The 23,773-nt window shown below is 35.6% G+C and overlaps 1 protein-coding gene across 1 annotated transcript in view; it reads right to left on the minus strand.

Moving 5' to 3' along the window:
- Myo81F (unconventional myosin 81F) overlaps positions 1 to 23,773 on the minus strand; it is a 181,788-nt gene that overhangs the window by 68,644 nt on the left and 89,371 nt on the right. The window contains exons 18-20 of the mRNA XM_089091950.1: positions 21,947 to 22,303; positions 12,745 to 13,104; positions 6,087 to 6,316 (exon numbers count right to left, since the gene is read on the minus strand). Of these exons, the coding sequence (XP_088948076.1) occupies positions 6,087 to 6,316; positions 12,745 to 13,104; positions 21,947 to 22,303 (947 nt within the window). The remainder of the gene's footprint in view (positions 1 to 6,086; positions 6,317 to 12,744; positions 13,105 to 21,946; positions 22,304 to 23,773) is intronic.

The raw sequence follows: 23,773 nt of genomic DNA on the forward strand, positions 1-23,773 counted from the left end.
AAGGGACAGAAAGTTTACTATATAGGGGTTTCTGACATGGCGGTTCTAATGGTGTACTTATTGTTTTGATCTGACTCTTTTTTTTAGGAGCTATGGGTTTTTATATTTCTTAACATTGGATGTGATCGTCTCTTACTAGGTTGCTAGCTACCGCTGCAACCCGGATTAGAACCTCTTAAGTAGGTATAATAATAATAATAATTCATTTATTACCCACTATGAACAAAAGAAGTGGAGTACATCAAAAACAAAAAAGCAAACTTGCAAACTTAACAATTATTTAGATAAAACGACGTAAATTATGGCGCGCAGTAAGACCTGCAGATTCCAACAGCTTTCCCGCAAGCACAGTCACTTTTTCTCGTAAATCAGGGAGGCCGAATCGTGATATTAGTTGCTGATTTCGGAACCACAGAGGGAGACCCAGAAAATTTAAAATAATAAGTCCTGAGAGATTTGAGATATTTTTGTGGAAGAAACCCAAATAAAAAAAAGAATAGAATGATCACAAAATGAAGACTATAATTTCCCAAGCGCTTTTCCATTATACCTCCCTCTGTTTACAACAATTTTTGAATACCCAATCTCAATCTTTTTCTTAGCATTAGAAACTGTCAGAGACCGAAGTTTTTCGAGGTTATTAGTAATGTGAAAACCAAGTAACCGAAGAGAAGAGACAATGAGACTAGACGAAAAACCACAATTAAGAGTGAGACTCACATTCGAATTAAACTAAACAAATTCGCACTTATCAACGTTCAGCATAAGCCCAATCAATTTGGATTGGTCTGAGATCCAGCTGACAGCATGTGAGAGCCCAGACCTAGAACAACTGACAAGGAGCCCATCGTCCGCATAAGCGAGATACGAGACATCAATTCCATCATAAATGAAAGTCGAAGTCAAAGATGAAAGGATAGGAGCAAAACATAACTTAAAAATAGTTGGAGAAAGCAAACCACCTTGACGGACTCCACGCCGAAGAAATACCTTTGAATCAGAAACTACTCCATTATATTTTACCCGAATAAAAGAGTTAGAATACCAGTACCGTAACAAAACAACAATAGAAAGGTTAATATTATTAGAAAAAAGTGAATAGAGTTCGTGTGAGTGGGCAATACTATCGAAAGCTTTCGAAAGATCAAGAGCACAGATATGAAGAGGAGATTTATTATTAGCAGATTGCAAAGGGAGGGAAGCTAGAACACGATGGGAATTAATAAAAATTAACATTTTCTGAAATGAAAGGGAGAAGAATATATTCAAAATTTTTGCTAAGATTACAGGAAACAGTAATTGGTCGATATGAACTACACTCTGACGAGGTTTTTCCACGCTTCAAAACCGAGGCGACTGTGCCACAGAAAAAAACTGTCGGAAACCATAGAAGTAGATAAACACTTAAGAAACAGTGCTGGAGGTGAGCTATCAAAGTCGGACAAACTACTTTTAGATAATAAGAAGAAATTCCGTTTTGATCAACAGAGCTAGACTGCATGTTTTTAATAGCTTGATCAATATCAACAATAGAAACCGGTAATACGTTACTCTGAGAAATACGACTAGGCAAACACGACTCAAGAAGATTACTAAAAAGCTTGTCAACTTCCCGGTTCACCTTGCCGAAAATATCATTATAATACGACACCCAAGTATGAACTGCTATAGGACTTTCAGAAAACTCACTACTAAGCTTATCCGAATTCAGAACATGAGACCACTCCTTTCTCAACACAGGAAAATCAAAACCAGATACTCTAGACTGCCGTAAACATTTTTTCTGTGCACGCTTGGTACTTTGCTTCAGATCGAAGACAAATCCTCGATTTGGCCAACCGCAAGACACGCATATTCGTAGCCAAAACTTAGCTTTATTCTTTACACCTTTTAAATCTGGGTCCAAAACCCATTTTGGTTTTCTAGTTTCAACTTTAGTATTTTCTAGAGGAACAACAGTTGCCTCTGCTTGTTTTAAGCACCAAATTATTTTACCATAATATTCATTAAGATACTGCTTATGATTTGAAAAACGGTCAGTAACTTGAAGCAAATTGTAAGGAACTTTTATAGAACCCAATAACGCGGACACCGCAGAAATATAAAGTGCAAAATTAGCTTTTCTCCTGTTATTCCTATAAAACCACTTAGAAATTTGTGTAAATGGTCTAGTAGAACGGAGAGCGACTAATGAAACAGAGAACAAAATCGGGAGGTGCTCAATATCACGATCGTCATAATGAACAAGAGCAGTCGAGACATTAATATTTGGCGAGAAAACTACATGGTCTATGCTAGACAAACTTCCAGATTGGTGAATATATGAAAAATCAATACTTTTCTCGACTATTTTATAAGCAGAAAAAGCATCAAGGACTATATCGGATCGAACTGACTGACTAGTAATATCTGTGTTGAAGTCACTAACCACTATGAAATCATAACCACTCGATACAACAGACGCAAGAATAGCCTTAAGATTCGCCGAGGCTTTCATATACGCGTTTAAAGCAGAAATAGTTTTTTGTTACACGAGAGATACACATTTATCAGCACAGTATTACCAAATCGAACCGCAAGGATAGAATTATTACTATGAAAAGACACTGGACAAAAAACTCAGGCTATTCTTAACAATGCTCGCGAGGCCTCCAGAAGGTCTACCAGAAGTGACACTAGCATTAGTTGTAAAAACGGAATGGTTGCGAATTCTTTTTAAAACGTTAATACTGGTAGAAGTCAGGGGGTGTTCTTGAAGGCATACTATGTCAAACCGGTCACACAATTCATCGATCACATGCTCCATTAAACGACTACCATTTAAATTAAACGAAACAATCGAAACGGGCACAATAATTTCTTCTTGGTAACGATAGCTCTCAGCACTGCATCTAAAACTAAAGGAGGCATGATTTTCACCACAATTGACACATTTTCCATCAAGCTGACAGGGAGAATCCTTGGTGGAAATATGAGGGCCCGCGCAGCGTGCACACCTCGCAACCAAACTTGTACAATCAGCAACTCTATGGTCTGGCGAACGGCATTTGAGACAGCACCGAGGTGCTGACAGATATTCGTTCACAGATAAGTATTTATACCCAAGTTTAACACCATTTTGCATAGCCTTAGCTTTTAACACGGAGTCACAAAACTCAAGCTTAACCGTGCCAGTATCACCGAGACGCATAGCTTCTACCACATCTGGATATCCTTGAAAGAATGAGAGGTCTAAGTCCTTCGATATTCCTCTGACTATCCTGAAAAACCGCTTAGTGATCACCTTAGATGAAGATTCTGCTAAAATCACTGAAATTGAGTCTTTGAATTCTTCAGCAGCAGATTTTTCAACATGAATCAGCCATTTGTCACCTCGTGAACTCAGCTTGTTAGCTGCATGTTGATGGCTTACTTTATCGAGCAATTCTTTGCGTTTTATCGGATCATTTAGACTTTGCGGCACTTTAAAGACAACAACAGTGGCGCGAGAGTAAGTTGGCGGTTTCGCACGGGCAGGTTATGGTGGAAAGTGTTTATCATACGAATCGAACTTACTAGAAACAGTCTTTAGGAAGTGTTCCATTCTATTCAACTTTGCGTTCAAACTCGAATAAACAAAAGCAGGGATGACAGGTACGTCATTTGGACAACAAATTGCAAACGTCGGTAGGTCTATGTCTTCATCGTCACATTTCACGAATATGCTTAACTTATCCTTCAGATGGATTTCCAAAGCTTTCAGCCCCTGTCTTCTCGGAAGCTCAGTTCCAAGTACGGCCGCATCATAGAGGAGTTTTTTTTTTTTTTTTTATCTCCGATTTTACTCGGCAAGTTCAGAAAAAAATCCTTTCCAAACTTCAGCATTTCGATTTCATTCACTCCATTAGCTTTGTTAAATTGCAAAAAATTTAAAACCGGCGAAAATAAAAGTCCATTATTCATTATTCACTGCACAGTACGTGGATACGCATATCATGAGAACCAGATACCAATAAGTGAAGGAAGCGAAGTTTCTTGCTACCTGATCCCCGCAGTTTAAGGGAGTCACACTCTCGGCAGGTACAACAGCCCTTGCGACAAGAAACTCCCCTCTTCTGCTCACTTCTTAGCAAAATTGAATTATAATCAGATTATTAAATCACATTAAAAAGATAGTAGAATATTAGAGCACCTTATGAGTGAGTAAATATATCCAATGGTAAAATAGTCCATAGATATCAATTTATTTTTTCACTTATTGCGAAACTGACGGTCACTGCAATCCACTGTAATGTATTCCAAATTTAATCCGGCTTAAAAATCACATAGATGTATACAGGTCAAATGCCAAACGATAACTGATGGTTGAGGTATGGTTGTATGATGAGGTATGGTATAGTTGAGAACATCATCAAAATGGTTACAAGTCGAAGCTAGGGTTCCTCCAGATACTTCTCTTATATTTTGCCAGATAGTACGGTTCTCATAGGACTTGTCTAATCTATATGTAAATCCGAGATTTTGAAAGTACAAAATTAGGACAAGGTCAATAAAAAAGGAAAAATGGAAGACAAACAGAGAAAACAAGAAGGAGGAAGGAACATGATAAGAAAAACAGTAACTTTTCCCAATTATTCTTATTTAAAAATTTTCAGCTTATTCATCGCGATTGGGCAATTTAGTCTCACAAATCACGACTAATCAATTCTTGCATTGTGATTTGCATTTTAGGATATATTAATACAAAAAATCGAATTTTAACCGCAAATCTTATATCAACAAATTTTATTTATTCTTTGTTGATAAAAATCTTTGTTGGTGGCGACTTATACACTTTTAACTTTCAACATTATTATTTGCTTTCTGCATTTTTACGTCTAAAAAGCCATTTTTTAGAATAATGCCTTCACAGACCTTATATAACATTATAGACACTGTATAATGTTATTTTAAACTATTCCACGCTTCATCTCTTAGTGGCTGCCCAAAATCTTACGCCATCTATTACAAAATTATATAACTTTGCTAAAGAGTTTAGAGAGATAACAGATGGGGGCATAATCAGAAATTGTTTACAGTTTTGCCCGCAGCTTTGAAGCATTAAACAGTCGTATATTTTTGAGGCAAAACAAAAATATCTAGAGGTAATTTTGTTGTTTTTCAATTATTTTCAGTGGGAATTAGTAAAAAAAAAATAGTACTTTTAAATGAAGACTCAAAATGTGTTTTCCAAAATCTTAGGGAAGTCAATCCACGGAAATGTAGGGAAGAGGACAAAATTCCTTATAAAAATTTACGGGGAGAAAGAAATTTTGTTCCTTTTTTTCTATTTTGTTTTTCAATAAAAATACAAAGAAAAGCTATATTTCAAAATCCAGAGAGGCAACAAAATCTAGGGGGACACCCAATCGGCACAGAAATTTTGTCGAGAAATTTTTAGCACTAAACAGGATGATATCACATAATATGGCTTGATCTCACATATTCGACTATTAAACTTTAAGCTTATTTAAAATATGAGAATTGAAACACCGAACTCAAGACAAAAGTATATGCTCGATCAAGCTGCAAAAAATTAACTTTCACAAATTAATTTCTCGAAATCGACCTGCCCCAATGCCTTTAGAATACCATAGACTCCGGACCACTTTGGTAAGTCTGATTTAATGGGTCTCCATGCGTTTTTTTGTATTTCTTTGACTATGAGATATAGCTATGGGGATTCAACTTAATGCCATGAGAGTTTTGAGATTGCTTGCTAAAAGTAATAAGTCAGAGCATGAGAGCTGATGTCCAGCAGGTAGAAACGATCTCTTACTCACGGGAAATCTAAGTCCTTAGGAAGTTTTCAATGTTATTTTAGACATTTTGAGTCTGGTAAGATAAGGTCATTGGCTTGGTCAAAACTGCACAAGGATAACCCGATCTTTTGGAAAGACAAAATTTTGAAAAAGGGAGTTGCTGAATCATAGACTTGGATGCCAACGCGGGTTGGCCCAATTTGATCTTAATACTTAAGTTTACAATAACAAGGGTTACTGCAACAGTAAACGACTACTTAAGTTTACACTAACAGTAAGGACGATTAACAGTATAAGTATACTTACAACTCCCACGAAGCTATTATGTCATAAATGTAATCATGGGATTTAATGTGACTGTAGCCGTCTGGTCTTGCTTCATAGAGAGCCCAACCGTCGGTGGACTGAAGACCCAGACGATCTGCCAGCTTTCGCAAAGCATCAGCACCTGTATCACCAGCTTGAACATCAACTGCTTTTGTCCGATTATCAAGGAGGAAAAAACGACAAACGATGGAACCGAGACGACGTACAGCCTGTAATTATACAGTTCGATATTAATAGGATGGAACATTATTATTTCCCACTTCCCCTCCATTTTATAGCTTCAGATACCATATAACCCCAAAATTATTTCGCTAAAAAAAGATAAGCAACAGAAACATGAAGATAAACTAAAGTATATAAGCAATTGGAAAAAATACAAATGTTAATCAATATTAGTTAGTTGAGATAAAAAAAAGAAGGAAAAACATAATTCTGAAAATAATACCGCCTTGTCAAAAACCTTAAAAAAATAACTAAAAATCGTCCATAAATCAGAGACAACGCTTTAGCGTTGCCTATAGTAAAGGCCATATGGGTCCAATGTTTTATTATTTATTTAGTATTATTTTGTTTCCTGGAGGCACTTCATATGGAAGGGGTCGTCGCATAAACTTCGGAGGAGGCTCACTCGATTGGAAATCGAGAGCTCTAGTGCCTCTTTTAAGAGTCAAAAATGATCTGAGGGCAACTGTCCCCCCCAGTCCTTTTTTACCAAATACATCCAATAAAAATTTTGAGATAGCTGTTTGTTATAAATAATTCAAAGATCATATAAGAAAAACTCCAGTGTCGAAACGACCCCCCAGGGCCCGGGGACAGGCGTTGTAAGTTATGCTCTGGGGACATATTTGGTTCTTATGGAAGGAATGCTCGTATAAACTTCAGAGAGGGCTTATTTGATTGGAAATTGAAAGTCTACTTCACTTTTTAAGAGTCAAAATAGATCTAAGGGCAACTAGCCCCCCACACACACCCTTTTTTCCCCAAACCCATCTGATGAAAATTTTGAGATAGCCATTTTGTTGAAAATAGTTCAGAGGTCAGATAAGAAAAACTCCTGTGCCGACACAACCCCCTAGAGCCCGGGGGCGGGCGCTGTAAGTAATGTTCTGGGGGCATGTATTGTTCTTATGGAAGGGATGCTCGTATAAACTTCGGAGAAGACTCATTTGATTAAAAATTGATAGTTCTAGTTCGCTTTTTTAGAGTCAAAAGTGATTGGAAGGCAACTACCCCCCCCCCCTCCACGCCCTATTTTCCTCAAAAGCATCCGATAAGAACTTTGAAAGCCATTTTTTTTAAATGGTTCAAAGATCATATAAGGAAAACTCCGGAGTCGACACTATCCTACAGGCCCCGGGGTAGGCGTTGTAAGTTATGCCCGGGGGGCATATAGTTATTATAGAAGGGATGCTCGTATAAACTTCAGAGAGGGCCTAATTAATTGAGAATTGAAAGTTCTAGTTCACTTTTTAAGAGTCAAAAGAGATTGGAGCGCACCTAGCCCCCCCCCCCCCCTTCATGCCCTTTCTCCCAAACCCATCCGATACAAATTTGGAGATAACCATTTTTTTCTAAATAGTTCAAAGGTCATACGGCAAAAACTTCGGTGTCGACACAACCCCCTTCCCAGGGCCTGGGGGCAGGCGTTGTAAGTTATGTCCTTGGGGCGTATATGGTTCTTATGAAAGGGATGCTCGTATAAACTTCAGAGACGGCTCATTTGATTGGAAATTAAAAGTTCTAGTTCACTTTCTCAGAGTCAAAAGAGATCGGAAGGCGATTAGCCCCTCTCTCCTCAACGCCTTCCCCCCCCCCCCCCAAACCCATCCGATAAAAATTTTGAGATGACCATTTTGTTAAAAATAGCTCAAACATTAGAAATAAAACTCCGGGGGTCGACACAACCCCCCAGGGCCCAGCGACAGGCGTTGTAAGTTATGCCCTTGGGTTATATATGGTTCTTATAGAAGGGATGCTCTTATAAACTTCAGAGGGCTCATTTAATTGAAAACGGATAGTTCTAGTTCACTTTTAAAGAGTCAAAAGCGATCAAAGGGCAATTAGCCCCCCCCCCACGCCCTTTTCCCCATAACCCATCCGACAAAATTTTTCAGATAGCCAGTTTGTTAAAATAGTTCAAACATCAGATAATAAAAATTCTGAGGTTGACACAAAACCATTTTTTTTACTTTGACATTGTTACTTTAATACTAGTTTTGATACTTTGATGAACATTTGATGAAGAAAAAAAACTTTGATTTTGAAATAAGGAATTTTTGAAAACTTGAAACTTTTTGAAATCAAAAACGAACAAACATTAATTTAAAAAAAAATTTCCGAAAAAGAAGTTTTTTCAAAGAAAAGTTAAGGTCATTTTACACTAAAGATCAGCAGATACAAATATCTGTTAAAATTCAAACTCAAAACGACCAGAAATTACTATTAAAGATTAAGTGAAACCCGAAACGAACAGAAATTAAATTAACAATCATAACAAAAAAAACATACAGCAAGCAATAATAAAAATGAATAAATAAATAAATCTTAAAGCGAGTAATGCTTAAATTGAATGTGCAAATCAAGCTTAAAACGAAAAAAAATATTTTGCTATTGAAGTATAAATGAAACCCAAAACGAACAGAAACTAAATAAACAATCAATGCAAACAAACATACAATAGATACTAATATAAATAGATAAATCTTAAAACGAGTTGAACTTAAAATTGAATATGCAAATCAAGCTTGAAACGAACAAAAATCGCATCAAACAAGAATTTGGGTATCGCCTACTCCTCTCACTGTAAAAGTCTAAAACCTACTGCGTCGTTGGCACTTTACTGAAAACTATATGTGTCTTGAACAGCCTTGGAAAGTATAAACAAAATGAAACTGAATATTTGATATATAATGATATTAATTGTTGAAAAATTCATCAGCTCAAAATTTTATTTCACTGTAATTTTATTTCCATTTTCAATGCTGTAAGAACTGGAAAAGTACAATATTTGTAATATAATTCGTTTTCAGTGAAGCTACATTGACGCAGTAGACTTAATTACTTGTACTTGTTGCGGGACCAGACGCGGGCGCCTCACCCGGCATCTAGAGAGATTACGTATGGTTGACTCCCATTTGTCGCGATCTTGTACCAGCTCTTCTGCAAACCGAAGCCAGCAGCTCTCCCACTTTCTGCCAAACTTTTGAAATCCGCCAATGGGGTCGAGGTCGTTTTTGACAGTTGTCCACTAATTCTTAAATTGACCCCAGGTCGCCTGCGCCAATCTGGCAATGGGACAACTAGAAGCACTTGCTTTATGATGCGGTCATTTGGGTCTTCTAAGGACATGACCAAGCCAACGCAGTCTTCTCTCTTTGACAATCATGGCGGCGGGTTCGATGTTACAGCAGCAGTGGCACGCATCAACATTTGAGATTCTGTCGCAGTATCGAATCCTAAAAATTTTTCGTAGACAGCAGTGGTCAAAGACTTCCAAATCATAGAGATGAAGCGCCTTCAGTGGCCAAGTTTCGACTGCATAGAAGAGAATAGATCTAACAGCCGCTTTATAGACAGAAATTTTTGTCTTCATGCTGATCTCCCGCCGGATCCAGAAATGGCGGCGGAGTTGTGAGAAGATGGCTTGGGCTTTGTTGATTCTGTTGTGTACGTCAAGGTCACAGCCTCCACGAGGGTCTATTATTGAGCCCAGTAGGCTTAGGTTTTTACAGTTAATGGTTTTTACATTATAATGACGCAGTAGGCTTTAGTTTTTTTTACAGTTAAGGAAGGGTGCAGTTTCCAAACTCTAGTTTGTAGTGAAACTATATTCGTCTTGAACAATTTTACTAAGAACTAATAAATTAAACTGAATATTTGATGTATAATGATATAAATTGCTGAATGCTCATCAGTTCAAAATTTTACTGTAATTTTAATGCTTATTTTTAATACTAAGTACAAAAGAAAATATTTGTTCGTTTTCAGAATTATAATTCGTTTTCAGAAACGCGCCAATGACGCAGTAAGTTTTAGACCCATCCCCCACCGCGGGGAGATATTTAAACCATTCTTTTATGCCGCATACAATGAGAATGGTCGGAGTCCTTTATTTTTAAACAGTGACATTGACACCCTACGTCTTTGCTTAAGACGTATTTTAAGATTAAACGTGTTCCGTTTTACTTGTTCTAAATTGGTACTAGATTTAATTTTTATAAAGAAACTCATAAGCTATTCTTTTAGGCTAAAGTATTTCATCGAAGGATCAAAAAACGGAGATCAGAACCGGCGTTTGGACTGTGAAGTCCGCTGTCGCAATTTTCATCTTGTTTTTTTCTAGACTTTTTAGTTTCTTTTTTTTTCCCACCCTTTTGCCGCAGGGAAGAATGTCACGCTTGCAAAGCTTTTGTTTTTATGCCATTTCTGAGATTTTAAAGAAGTTGCATTTCTTGGACTAACGGCTCCTATACCAAGAAAATCTAAATATTAAAGTTTAAATATGAAAATAAGCAAGTCCAGATATAAAAATTAAATTGATTATAATCAAACATCTGTCTTAAATAAAAAAAACTTACAATTTTAATCTCAAACTGAACAAAAGCGTTCGATAACTGGGTGGCAATCCAACTCTTTATGAACGAGCCCCATTCCTGAAGTTATCCTTGAACGATTTCCGTCATTCAGAACCAAATTAAGCTGCACACATCCCTATCCTGAATGACTGAAGTTTAGAGCTTAGTGACATTCTTTTGCTCTGTCATATATTCATAAGTTGAGACCTTCTACTTTTACTACTCTACTTTTATTTCACCCCTGCCCCATCTTTGGTTATAACCCGGTCAAAGTTGACAAACATATATACTTTAGCCTTTCCATTACTTACCTTCATAGAACCTTGGATAATACCTCTTTTTAAAATATATTATTTTCTTTATATTGATCAGTCTTAGCTTAGGACCTTATTAATTAGGACTGTCATGAACATGGTCGGTAGGAACTTATAAAAATATAGTGAAAATATCACGTTTTCCTATCACTATCTAATTGGCGTGCTGCCTACCAACAAAACGTCAATTGTTTTTTTTTGCAAAATGTTAAATTTTCAGAAGTTTGGGGGGTGTTGGTAGATGGTTTACTAAAAGCATCTACTTTGGGGCAATTAAAAATTGGATGGCGTTATTGCTTACATAGAGCTTGTCCTCCGAAATCTTCTGTGTCCGAAATTCAAAATTTTCAGCGTGTTTTCTTTACCACGGTAAACATGTGCTTCACCTGTGCCCAATTCTTCTGGCGTTCTCCCAACTTTCCCCAACAGAGAGCTGCGTACAAATTCGGGATCTTGTGTATCAAGACTGCCACGGACACCGTCAGTTGGAATTTATTAAAAGATGAATATTACCCTTTCACGTCACGATCTAATCGGTGTGCTACCTATCAACAGAATGTCAAGTTTTTCTTTGCAAAACGTTAAATTTTCAGCAGTTTGGGGGATGTTGGTAGATGGTTTACTGAGGGCATCTACTTTGGGACAATTATAAATTGAATGGTGTTATTGCTTACATAGAGCACGTCCTCCAAAATCTTCTGTGTCCAAAATTCGAAATTTGCAGCGTGTTTTCTTTACCACGGCATACATGTGCTTCACCTGCGCCCAATTTTTCTGGCGTTTTCCCAAATTGCCCCGACAGAGAGCTGCGTACAATTTTGGGATCTTGTGTATCAAGACTGCCACGGACACCGTCAGTTGGAATTTATTAAAAGATGAATTTTACCTTTTCACGTCACGATCTAATCACGATCTATCAACAGAACGTCAAGTTTTTCTTAGCAAGAAGTTTTCAGAAGTTTTGGGGTTGTTGGTAGGTGGTTTACTGATGCCATCTACTTTGGGGCAATAAAAAATTGGACGGGGCTATTTTTCAAATAGAACCTCTGAAAATTCCGAATCTTCAGTGTGTTTTCTTTACAACTGTGAACATGTGCTTTCATTACCGCAATTATTCTCGGCATTTCCACTAATTCCCCGACAGAAGATTGTTTTCTCCAAATAAAACATACATTTTTTTCGCATGGTGACCAATGGTCCGCGTAAAGCAGGTACCAATCTCCAGATTTTCTGCCTTTGGCCAGGAATGCAATGTGTGGTTGGGGGCAAATCATCCGACACTTTCTGGGTTTTCCCCGGTATTTCTCCTGGTGTCCATGTGGCGCGGTGTCAACTTTGTCTGAGCTTAAAGAGTCACAGCGCTGACCCCAGTACCTAGCAAATAATAAACGACACCAGGACTCGAACCCCTAAATTGGAAGTTTCCCAAACCTTGAAAAATTAAGGTTTATAAATGCACGAAAATTAATAGAAAATACAAGTCGTTGATTTTTTTTAATATTTAATTAGTATTCAAATCCTTAATATTCAGTTTCGGGGTTTTGGAAACCCCAATTTCTAGTGAAATTTGAGGAAACCCGGAAAAGTTCGGGTCCAGTGGAAGCCCAGTGGTTAACACTACTTAGATTTTAAAAGGCTGTAAATCAAAGAAGTTTATTGAAAGTCAAAATGATGTTATTACCTCCTGGCACCTCGTACTCACATTTTTGCAAAAAATATATCACAATTAATTCTGATTTTACTTACAGCAATTTCAACAGTAGACGGCGGAAGCTTTCTAGTTGATGCCCTTGCTGTCCTTACGTTTTCATAGCACCAAAGTACATAAGGATGATAGGATGATTCATACTGTAAATGCTTTTTCAGAAAGCTTTCAAAATATTTGCTCAAAATTCTGCTCGGCTGGAAAGACACACAGGTTAAAGCTAAAAGAAGCCAGAGCCTTTCAAGACTTTCCGTATTTGGATTGCTAGTCGCTTGACGCATTTGTTGACAGAAAGTTTCATCACGTAACTCCTCCCTTTCAATTCCATAGCCGATGATGTTCTGAATAACTTGGATTTCACCTTCAGGCCTGAGTTCACCTCGAATGAATTTGCAAAGGTCCTGTAAGATTATTATCATAAGAAGAAAACTATTATTATAAAAAATTTGAAAAAGCCTTTATCTCGAAATGTACAAAAACTAAAAATTTTCTTTTTTGAATGTCATGACCACCCGACACTTTCATTTTTAATCTGTAAAAAAATTAAACTTCTTTGACAGTGAAAAATCTAGCTTTTTTTTTTTTTTTTTTTTTTTTTTTTTTTTTTTTTTTTTTTTTTACTGTTTATTGAGCAATCTTACAACAATTGAAGCATGATTACAGTATATACAAAATACCTGTATAAATCACTCAAACATTGACTCAACCATGTTTCGAGGAGGGGCAGTGGTTACTAGGTTTGCACCTTCCCCCTCAGAAAAAATTGTCTGACTCGTAAGAACGTAATAAAAATACTATAATACGAACAATTTTGTATTTATTTCTTTACGTTTTTTTGTGATTAAAATACCCCCCCCCAGAACAAAAATAAAGGATACACCCTTACATCGACCATTTAATATTTTTCACCTTTTGCAAATCTTGCAATCAATTATTACTCACCATACTTAACAGAAACCGTTCATAATAATGAAGCTCGTAAATATTTACCTTAGAACGGGTTTACCTTTTCTTCAAAGCATCAGGTATGCATATTAAGTGTGCAAAAAGGGCCACAGCCTCTTTCACATACTTTTCTAGCAGACGTGAGTCTTGCCTAAAGGGATTTGTGTCAGATTAGAGGAAGAAGACGATGGGAATCAATGCATACACACGCTTTCAGTTCAATTAGGCGACGAGTAATGGGTTAAAGATTGATTATAAATCTAATCTTTAAACATTGCACGGTACTTGTATGATATAGCCCCTACCCAATATTCTTCTAACTTGTTTCTCTGACACTTAATCCTAATGCAATATACCTAAGTAGAATAAAAATATAATACTTTAGAAACAAATTTTGGGCTATATTTGCACATTAGGGGGGGGGGGATTGGTGGTGGTAAAGTATAGCGGGTCTGAATGCCTAATGTGTTAGTTACAATTATTCTGCATATTATGAAGTAAGAATTGTTTTCTAACTTCACACCGGCCAAGTACTTTACCCCCCCCCCCCTAATACGCAAATATATATCCCAAATTTTATTTTTTCCATCTATTCTGTCACTTCTGTTTGTCTTGTCTCACGCTAGGTTGAAAGAAACTAACGAAAAAAACTGGTTCTATAATGCGCCAGTGAACGAACAACATAAGCGATAGGGGTTATATCATACAAGTACTCATTACACTTTTTTGATCAGACTATACGAACTTGAGTTCGTTTTTCACTTTTGATCCCAGGTCATCTGAACAGAGCTTGTAATTTAGAAAATACAGAATACTAATAATATTAAATTTTAGATCAATAGCAGAAATATTTGTGTCTCACCTTATGGCCCGAGTGTATTTCAACTAAAATCTCTACCAAAACCTCAGTATTAAAAAATAGAAGGATTATTAAAAGATCCTGTGGCCCCAGTTTCAGTGAAGTTGGTATCAAAAGAACTTGCGTACAAAGTGTTTAAAACTAAATCAAAATTAGCTGGATCCGGAATTTATGTCAGTGAATTTCTTACGAAACGTAGAAAGGCAATATTAAATAGTGCACGGCAGAATTTTGGTGTGAAAAATGTTTGGACAGACAAAGGTTGCATTTTCGCAAAATTACTCAGCCAAAGCGCACCGCGTCGGCTCTATAGCCTAGCTGATACTTATTGAATTTGGCATAGTTGATTTAATTAGAAGTGTCTCATTTTTTTTTTTTTTACCTCTGATGTTGCTCAACTTTTTTTTTTGAGTGGATATTGTAGGGATGATGGGTGATATTTCTCACTTGCGATTTCCAGAGAGTAATCCTTTTAGAGTAGGAGATTTTCTTTATGGTGATTTAATTCCGGAAAGTATAAATGCTGATTTTCCCCCGCAAAGATAGTTGTTACGTGGATGTGATTTCTTTAGGATTAGAGGTGAATGCAAGGTCGTTTTGCCTGTGCCATTAGAATTGCCATGTAACTTCAACGTATTATGAAATTCTCCAGTTAATTGATAATATGAATAGTAAATTTATGTAATTGGCCTTTGTGAAACTTTTTTAACTTCTGAGCATGTTCTGTCGCTATATAATTTTCCAGGATACAGGCTTAATGTAAGGAATAGAGAGAATTGGACGTGGAGGTTTGACATTTTTGGTTAAGGACCATTTTGTCACTAAAATAAGGGAAGACCTATCAGTTTGGATAGAAGGTAAGGTGGAATCTCTTACTCTTGAGCTGGAAGTTGGTGGAAAGGATATATTGATTACTGAGGTTTATAAACCGCCGAGTAAAGTTTGGGAAGAGTTTGAAAATGGTTTTAGTAGTTAAATGGATGCAGTAGAATTGATTAATATGGAATGCATTAGGGGATTTTAATTTTGATCTTCTAATTTTATATAATGATAATTTAGATTTTTAAAACCTTTTCTCCAGTTATGATGTTCATCCATTAGTTGGGATTCCAAGTCGTTTTACAGGACAGTCAGCTACACTTATTGACAATATTTTCGTGTAATCCCGGGTATTACATAGCTGTTATGCTGACGTTATAGTAAGTGAGGCTTCCGATCACTTTCCTATAGTAGCAGTGATAAAGCAGAACAGGACAAAGGTTAAAAGAAGGCAACTAAAAAAGAGAACCTACAGAAGTTTAGAGAGGAACAAAGTATCGTGTCATGGAAACCAGTTTATGAAGAATCTGAAAGTGCTTCTGCGGCATTCGATAAGTTCATGGACATATTGCAGCCAACATTTGAGAGAACTTGCCCAGTAAAGAGCATAAAGGTGAGGAAAAAAGGATCCCCGGAAACCTTGGGTAACTATGGAGCTACTAGACAATTAGAAAGAGAAATACATTGTATTTGAGTAACTTAAATAGTAACCATAGTCAAGATCTAACGGAATTTAAACAAATCCGTAATCAAGTAAATTGGCTAAGGCTGTCATGCATCTGCGAATATTATGTAGAGAAATTTAAGGAAAACAAAGGCAATATGAAAGCGACTTGGAATATTATAAATGAAGTCGTAAATAAGAAGAAAGAGACAGAGATTCCTGAGTCTGATCTTTGATGGTAAAGTTGTTGATGGAAATGATGAGGTGGCTAATTTGTTTGGTGAATATTTTTCTAAGATTGGTGAATCAATAAGTGAGAATCCATACGAGGAGAATAATGAAATTAATGAGTCGCTTAGAGATGAAAGGGGAGTTGGACTGGAAATGTCTGCAGATGAATCTAACGTTGAAGAATTAAAACAGATAATAGAATTGGTAAAATCAAGTTCTTCAGGGAATGATGAAATTAATCTGAAAACGTTCAAGCATATTCTTGTATATTTGTTGCCTTGTATTGTTTATTTGATTAATCTTTCTTTGAAGAAAGGTGAAATTCCTACTCGGCTGAAAGAGGCTAAAGTTATTCCGCTTCACAAAGGGGGCTCAAAGACAGATCCGTCTAATTGGAGGCCGATTTCAATATTGCCCCTATTTGCTAAGCTGCATGAAACCGTCATGCATCGACGACTTTATAACCATCTTACTACTTACGGTTTTCTTAGTGATACCCAGTTTGGATTCAGGAAAAACCACTCTGCAATACATGCAGTCCAGCCCCTAACAGATTTCATTAATATTGCTTTCGAAAAAAGTGTATACTTTCAGTATTTATAGACTTTAGAAAGGGTTTTGACACGATGGTTTTTATAATTTTATTGCGTAGGCTAAGCCGTTTAGGGATCCAAGGTGTTATTCTGAAATCGTTTGAATCATATCTTGATCAGCGTGTTATCCGAGTTTGTATTCAAAATTTCATTTCAAAAATTTTATGGTTAATTCTGGTGGGCCTCAGGGTTCCGTGCTTGGTCCACTTCTTTATCTAATTTACGTTGATACCATGCGTTTTTATATATCAGATGCACTGTTAACGTCTTTTGCTGATGACACGGTGTTTACGATTACAGCTACTTGTCTGAACCAGTTAATTGAGAAGAAAAATAAGGGCATCGCTGAATTGAATAGATTTACAAATTCGAGTTATTTGGCAGTGAATATTTCAAAAACAAATCTCATGACATCTTGTAAAAATGGAGTTTCATGTGTTTTAGATAATAAAATTGTTTTAATGGTGAATTTTTAAAGCATGTAAATGGTGTTAAATACTTGGGCTTTAGTCTTGATTTTAATTTAAGTTGGAAATCACATTGTGATCTTGTGACAGTTAAGATTTCAAGAGGGTTGGGTGTGATAAGAAGACTGAAAAATCAACTACCGTCAAATGTTTTACTTTTACTATATCATTCTATTGTACGCCCTTATTTATCGTATGGTTGCATGCTAAGGACTAGTAGTTTTATTTCAAGTTTTAGAAAGGTCCAAATTTTACAGAATAAAATAGTTCGTATTTTAGGCAGTTATATTCAGTTTAAAAATAGCACGTTGAATTGCTTTACAAGTTTGAAAATTTTAAATATTTATCAGTTACAGGATTACCAGTTAGAAATTTTTATTTATCAATGTTTGAATAAGTGTTCACCAGAAGTATTTTAAGAAATTTTTAGAGCTAATTATTCTTATCACTGTTATAAGACTAGAAATGCAAATGGCCTTGCATCTGAGCTCCGGAATACTCAACGTGCTGCGTTTCTGCCTCGTTTTGCGGAACCGGGGGTGTGGAATTCCCACCCAGATAGTATTAGACAAGCTGATAATGTCAGCCAGCCCAAGAGTAGGTTGAAGCGTTACCTTTTGGGTGATAATTGAGAATGATTAGAAAGTTGAATGTGAAAAATGTTTGGTGTAAAAAATGTTTGGACAGACAAAGGTCGCATTTTCGCGAAATTACCCAGTCAAAGCGCACCGCGTCGGCTATCAGCTATCAGCTATCAGCTATAGCCTAGCTGATACTTATTGAATTTGTCATAGTTGATTTAGTTAGAAGTTTCTCATTTTTTTTTTTTTTTTACCTCTGTTGTTGCTCAATTTTTTTTTTTTTTTTGAGTGGATGGTGTAAGGATGATATTTTAAATAAATTGATTTGATTTGAAAATTAAAAAATATATAAAAATGAAATTCCAGAGGTTCTAAGAAATTAAACAGTCCAAAATTACAATTATTAAAAAATAGAATACTAATAATATTAAATTTTAGATCAATGGCAGAATAATTTGTGTCTCGCCCTCATCGCCCGAGTGTATTTCAACTAAACCTCTACCAAAACCTCAGCATTAGAAAATAATAGGATTATTAAAAAACAATATACTCTATCTAGTTTTACATTCATGACTGAACAATTCATATTTTGCTTTCTGGCCTCAATTCACTTTGAGTGAAATTGTAGAGGTTCTAAGAAATTAATACAGTTCAAAATTACCATTATTAGAAAATATAGAAAACTAATAAAATTAAATTTTAGATCATTGTTGAATAATGTGTGTCTTACCTTATGGACCGAGTGTATTTCAACCAAACCTCAGTTTTAGAAAAAAAACAACAATATACTCTAGTTTTACATTCATGACTGAATAATTCATGTTTTGCTTTCTGGCCTCAGCTCAAATTTACAGAGGTACTAGGGAATCATCATTATCAATATGTATGTTTTAGAAAAAAAAGAACAGATACTTACTGATGAAGCTTTTGACCATAAAATTCAACTAAATTTGTTCTTTAGTTACTTAAAAGTAAGAAAATAATAAGAAGAGGAAACAAATAATTTAGTAAAATTAAACCAAGTTTTTCTAACTTGATACTGTGAAGCCACTGTAGGATTAAAATGTGTCATATATGGTTATAATGTCCTGTAGGAATTCAAAACCCAGCCAGAAGCTGGGGCATTACGCAATAAAAGTATGTTGATAAAGAAGAACTGAGGAAGAAGCTATCTTTTAATGGTTCGATTTGAGTCCTTATGCAAGAGAGTCTTAATTATGTTGTGATTGTTTCGAGGGATTCTCTTCGCACTGCAATGTCTCCAGTCTGAGCTTTTATTTATATTGTCTTTATTTCAGCTTGGAATAAGCTCAACGATCTTTGATCTGAAGACTTTCACGTTACTGTAAGTAGCTTTTGAGCTAGGCAAGTCTCTGCAAGTCAGAGCTTGAACCTGCAACCTTAACGGATATACCAGCCTCAAAGCAATACGCTGCCAGGCACCTACGATTGCTGGCAACAGAATAATTTTATTAAAAAACGATTTCACAGATTTCGTCAGGCCCTATCAACATAGTCTAAAAATTGACTCAATCATTTATATACAAGCTCTAAGAAACTACCTTGAAAACCATAACTGTTAACACAAAACTCCCCACAAGTCAACTACCCCCCACAAAAATTCCCGCTGGAAATTCTTCTAATTATATGTCTAACGATTTAGTGTAATATAAAAATCTTTTGAAGCAATTTTATTTGATTCATAATTGAATCGTGCTTAAATCAATATTTAAAGATTGAAAAATAACTTAGTCTTTGAAATCAATTTTTTTCCCTTGTTGATAAAAAAAAACTGCCAATCTTGGGTAAATTGCGAAAAAACAAACTACAAATTAACTGTGGTATTTATCAAAGGCCCATTAATTATTATTTAGTTTTATTTTACATACAGCAAGGACTTCTTTTGTGAAATTAAATAAAAAAAAACAAGTTTTTTTAACTGAAAGTAAGGACCGAAGTTAAAACTTAAAACGAACAGAAATGATTCTGTATATGAAAGGGGCTGTCCCCTCCTCAAAACCTCGCTCTTTACGTAAAGTTTTTTATTGTTTAAAACAAACAGAGTAGTGAGAAAGTCAAACTTTAGCGTAAAGAGCGAGGCGCTGAAGAGGGGACAGCCCCTTTCATATACGGAATAATTTCAATTCGTCTTAAGTTTTAATGTCGTTCCTTACTTCCAGTTAAAAAAAACTTGTTTTTTTTTTAATTTTTGAACGTTTTTGAATTAATGCAGGTTTTGATTTTGGCTCACCGTAAATAAATAATTAAAAAAAAAAAATTTAATATTAATTTTACTTTTATTCGGTTAAATGGCTTTCTCGAAACCTGTTTAATTTTATTTACGAATGTTTTTATTAGTAATAAATATACGTAACTTACGAATTAGCTTAGGTAACGAACCTCTATATTCTTATATTTTTAATACGTTTATTAGAGGGTTCGCCCCCTAGTCAATACCTTGCTCTTTAAGCTAAAGTTCGAATTTTGTTCAAATTCTTTAAAAAGGACCCGTTAATCACAAATGCCGTTAATTAGAATAAATAGCTCTTATGAAAGTACTAAATAATCTTTGGCTTAAAGAGCGAGGTATTGACCAGGGGATGAACCCAATCATGTACGTAATGTTTTCTCTCGTTTTAAGTTTTGATGTTGCTCCTTACTTTCAGTTAAAAACTTGTTTTTTTATATATATAATTTCTGATCTTTATTTAAATAATGCTGGGAAATCCGGCGCCCCCTTCATAGCAATGTCCCTTCTCCCATGAAAACTTCCTTCATGGTAAGATCCTCCCACATAATCCCCGACCCCATACCCCCCCCCCCCACTACCAGAAAAAATCCCCTCTGAAAACGTCTGTATACTTCCCAATAACCAATACTATATGTTAACATTGGGTAAAGATCAAAACTTTCAGCCCTCCCTCCGGGGACTTCGGGGGATTAGTTCATCTTAAAAGACATAGTTATCATATTTTCGACCATGCTGAACAAAATGGCTATCTCAAAACTTTGATCAGGTGACTTTGGGAAAAAAATTAGCGTGGGAGGGGGCCTAGTTGCCCTCCATTTTTTTAGGTCACTTTAAAAGGGCAATAGAACTTTTAATTTCCGTTTGAATGAGCCCTCCCACGATATTCTAGGACCACTGGGTCGATACGATCACCCCTGGAAAAAAAAAAAACAACAAACAAACAAATAAACACGCATCCGTGATCTTTCCTCTGGCAAAAAATACAAAATTCCACATTTTTGTAGATAGGAGATTGAAACCTCCACAGTAGGGTTCTCTGATACGCTGAATATGATGGTGTGATTTTCATTAAGGTTCTATAACTTTTAGGGGGTCTTTCCTCCTTTTTTCGAAAATCAGCCAAATTTTCTCAGGCGCGTAACTTTTGATAGGTAGGACTAAACTTGATGAAACTTATATATTTCAAATCAGCATTAAAATCTGATTCTTTTGATGTATCTATTGGTATAAAAATTCCGTTTCCTACAGTTTCGGTTACCATTCAGCCGGGTCGCTCTTTACTTACAGTTCGTTACCACGAACTGTTTGATCTTAAGTTAAAGAAGTTTTGTGCAGTTTGTTAGACTATAGGGGGTTCTGATATCAGGGGGTGCACTGTAAAGATGGAAAGGGTGATGGTGATAAAAACAGTCCTGGTTCATTACTAGCAGAACTACTTTTCTTTGATCTCTGACATTAGCTTTCCAGAGAATTTTGCTCGCTAGAAATTTTTGGTAATAAAAAGGACAAAAAAAAAAAAGAAAAAAGAGAAGACTCCCTGGAATCAAAACTTTATGGGATACAAAATTGGTGGCTGTGAGCATTAGACTTAGTCTAACAATAAATTACATTATAGAAGAAAATCAATATTTGCTTCTCGTTATTTCCTGTTTATTGAAAATTTCACCGAAAAAAAAGAAGAAAAGCAACAAACAATCTACAACAACAAAAAGCAAACAAAAAACACAAAAGACATTCTCATGAAAAGCTTTAGCCCCCCCACCCCCGAAAAAAAAAAACACAAAACATAAACAGGTATTGATGATGAATCATGCTGAGAAAAAAGCAACAAACCTTGAAAATAGTGCAAGCCACCTGAACACTTTCGGGGTCATACATATGTATATGTGAATTAGGGATCGAAGAGCCTTTATAGTATGAGACCATCTCGTACTTTGGAAGAAAATCAAAATCCTTCTTCTTCCTTGACAAGGTTGACATAATAGTACCTTCTGGACTTCGCTCATGGTTGTTAAAATACCTCTCAGCAAATTCAATGAAGTCATAATACACGTTTTCATCGGGTTGTTCTTCTTCTTCTAATTCTTGCAGTCTCTTTTCAACACGTAAACGACGCCTCGCTTTCCTGTCTGCTGACTCAGAGTCCGACCTGTCCGAGCGTGCAGGAGACATAGGTGGTACATAAGAATCCTACAAAAATAAATTTTATTATTAACATAAATATAAAACGATGGATTGTATACTTATTAACAGTATTCTTATGCGCTTCATGTGTTTAATCTGCGGAAGAAATACTACCTTCCTAAGATCCACATCAAACCTACCTCAAAAAAAAGAAAAAGAAAAAAAAGTGCTATCTATAATTGTCGCATTTGCATTGGATCTGAAGGTGTGGGCCCTTCATTAATTATCCCAAATAAAAAAGTCAATATTTACAAAAAAACTTAATTATTTCAAATAAGAGCCAGATTTGAAGACAGAATTGACCAACGATCGCGAGCCTTTCAAAACTAACAGAATGAGTTTAATAGGGAACTAAAACGATTTAATTGACATCATTGGGTCTGAACAACACGGTCTAAAAAGTGACTCAACCATTTAGGATTTAATTAAATATAAAAGTTTCTAGCAATTTTAGTTGATTACAACTGAATCATGCTTAAAGTAATAATTAAAGACTGCAAAATAATTTATTTTCTTATCAAAAAGATCATCTTTTTCTTCTTAAGCATGGAACTACCTATCAAGAGTGGATTCTAAATAATAATAACAACAACAAACAACAACAGTAATTAAGAAGGATATTTTAGTTTTATTTAACAGATAGTAAGAACAACTTCTACTTTACTGTTTTTTTTTACTGAAATATATATATGATCTAAATGAGATCAAAGTTTATGTTGAGCCAGTATCATGTTCTCTTGATCGGTTTGAACAGTTTCTTTTATTCTTGAACAGTTTATTGTTTACTTGAAATGGAAGGGTTAGCTTAGTTTGATTTAACTTGTGCTGTCTAGAATTGTTGTATTTGGATGGGACCTGAAGATTCGGCCTTCTCGCTGATCGTCTCAAATAAAAGCAAATGTTTATGAAAAAATTTAGAAGGCGGAAAACCAAAAAAGAAAAGAAAAAGGAATCGGGTTTGAAGATCAAATTGCGTATGATCACTAACCATCTACCAGCTGGCAAATAAAAGTCTTAAATAAAAGTCAATGTTTATGAAAAAATTTAGAAGCAGAACACCGAAAAAGAAAGAAAAAAGAAGCGGGTTTGAAAATCGAATTACGTATAATCACAAAAATTTACTTCATTTCGTTAAAATTGACTTTTTTTTTTAGACTTATTTGCCAACTGATGGATGCCTAGCGGTTATACGCAATCTATCAGTAGCCATCCATCAGTTGGCAAATAAGTCTCAAATCCAAAAAAAGGAGTCAATTTTAATGAAAAAATTAATTATTTTGAATAAGGTGATTTGGAAAACGAATTTACTAGGGATAACGAAAAGAAAAAGTCTAGAAAAACAAACGGGGTGAGGTCGCCACATACAAACGAAGAAAATTGAAGTTACTTACTTGATCAATTTTCTCGTTAAAAAGCATCAGTTTTTCATCCTCCTTTATTCCTAGTTTAAGCAACTTATAATTCATAAGTAAATAT

The sequence above is a fragment of the Artemia sp. Qi Xiang Cuo genome, chromosome 7 (assembly GCF_049724085.1).
Source record: "Artemia sp. Qi Xiang Cuo chromosome 7, ASM4972408v1, whole genome shotgun sequence".
Taxonomy (NCBI): Eukaryota; Metazoa; Arthropoda; class Branchiopoda; order Anostraca; family Artemiidae; genus Artemia; species Artemia sp. Qi Xiang Cuo.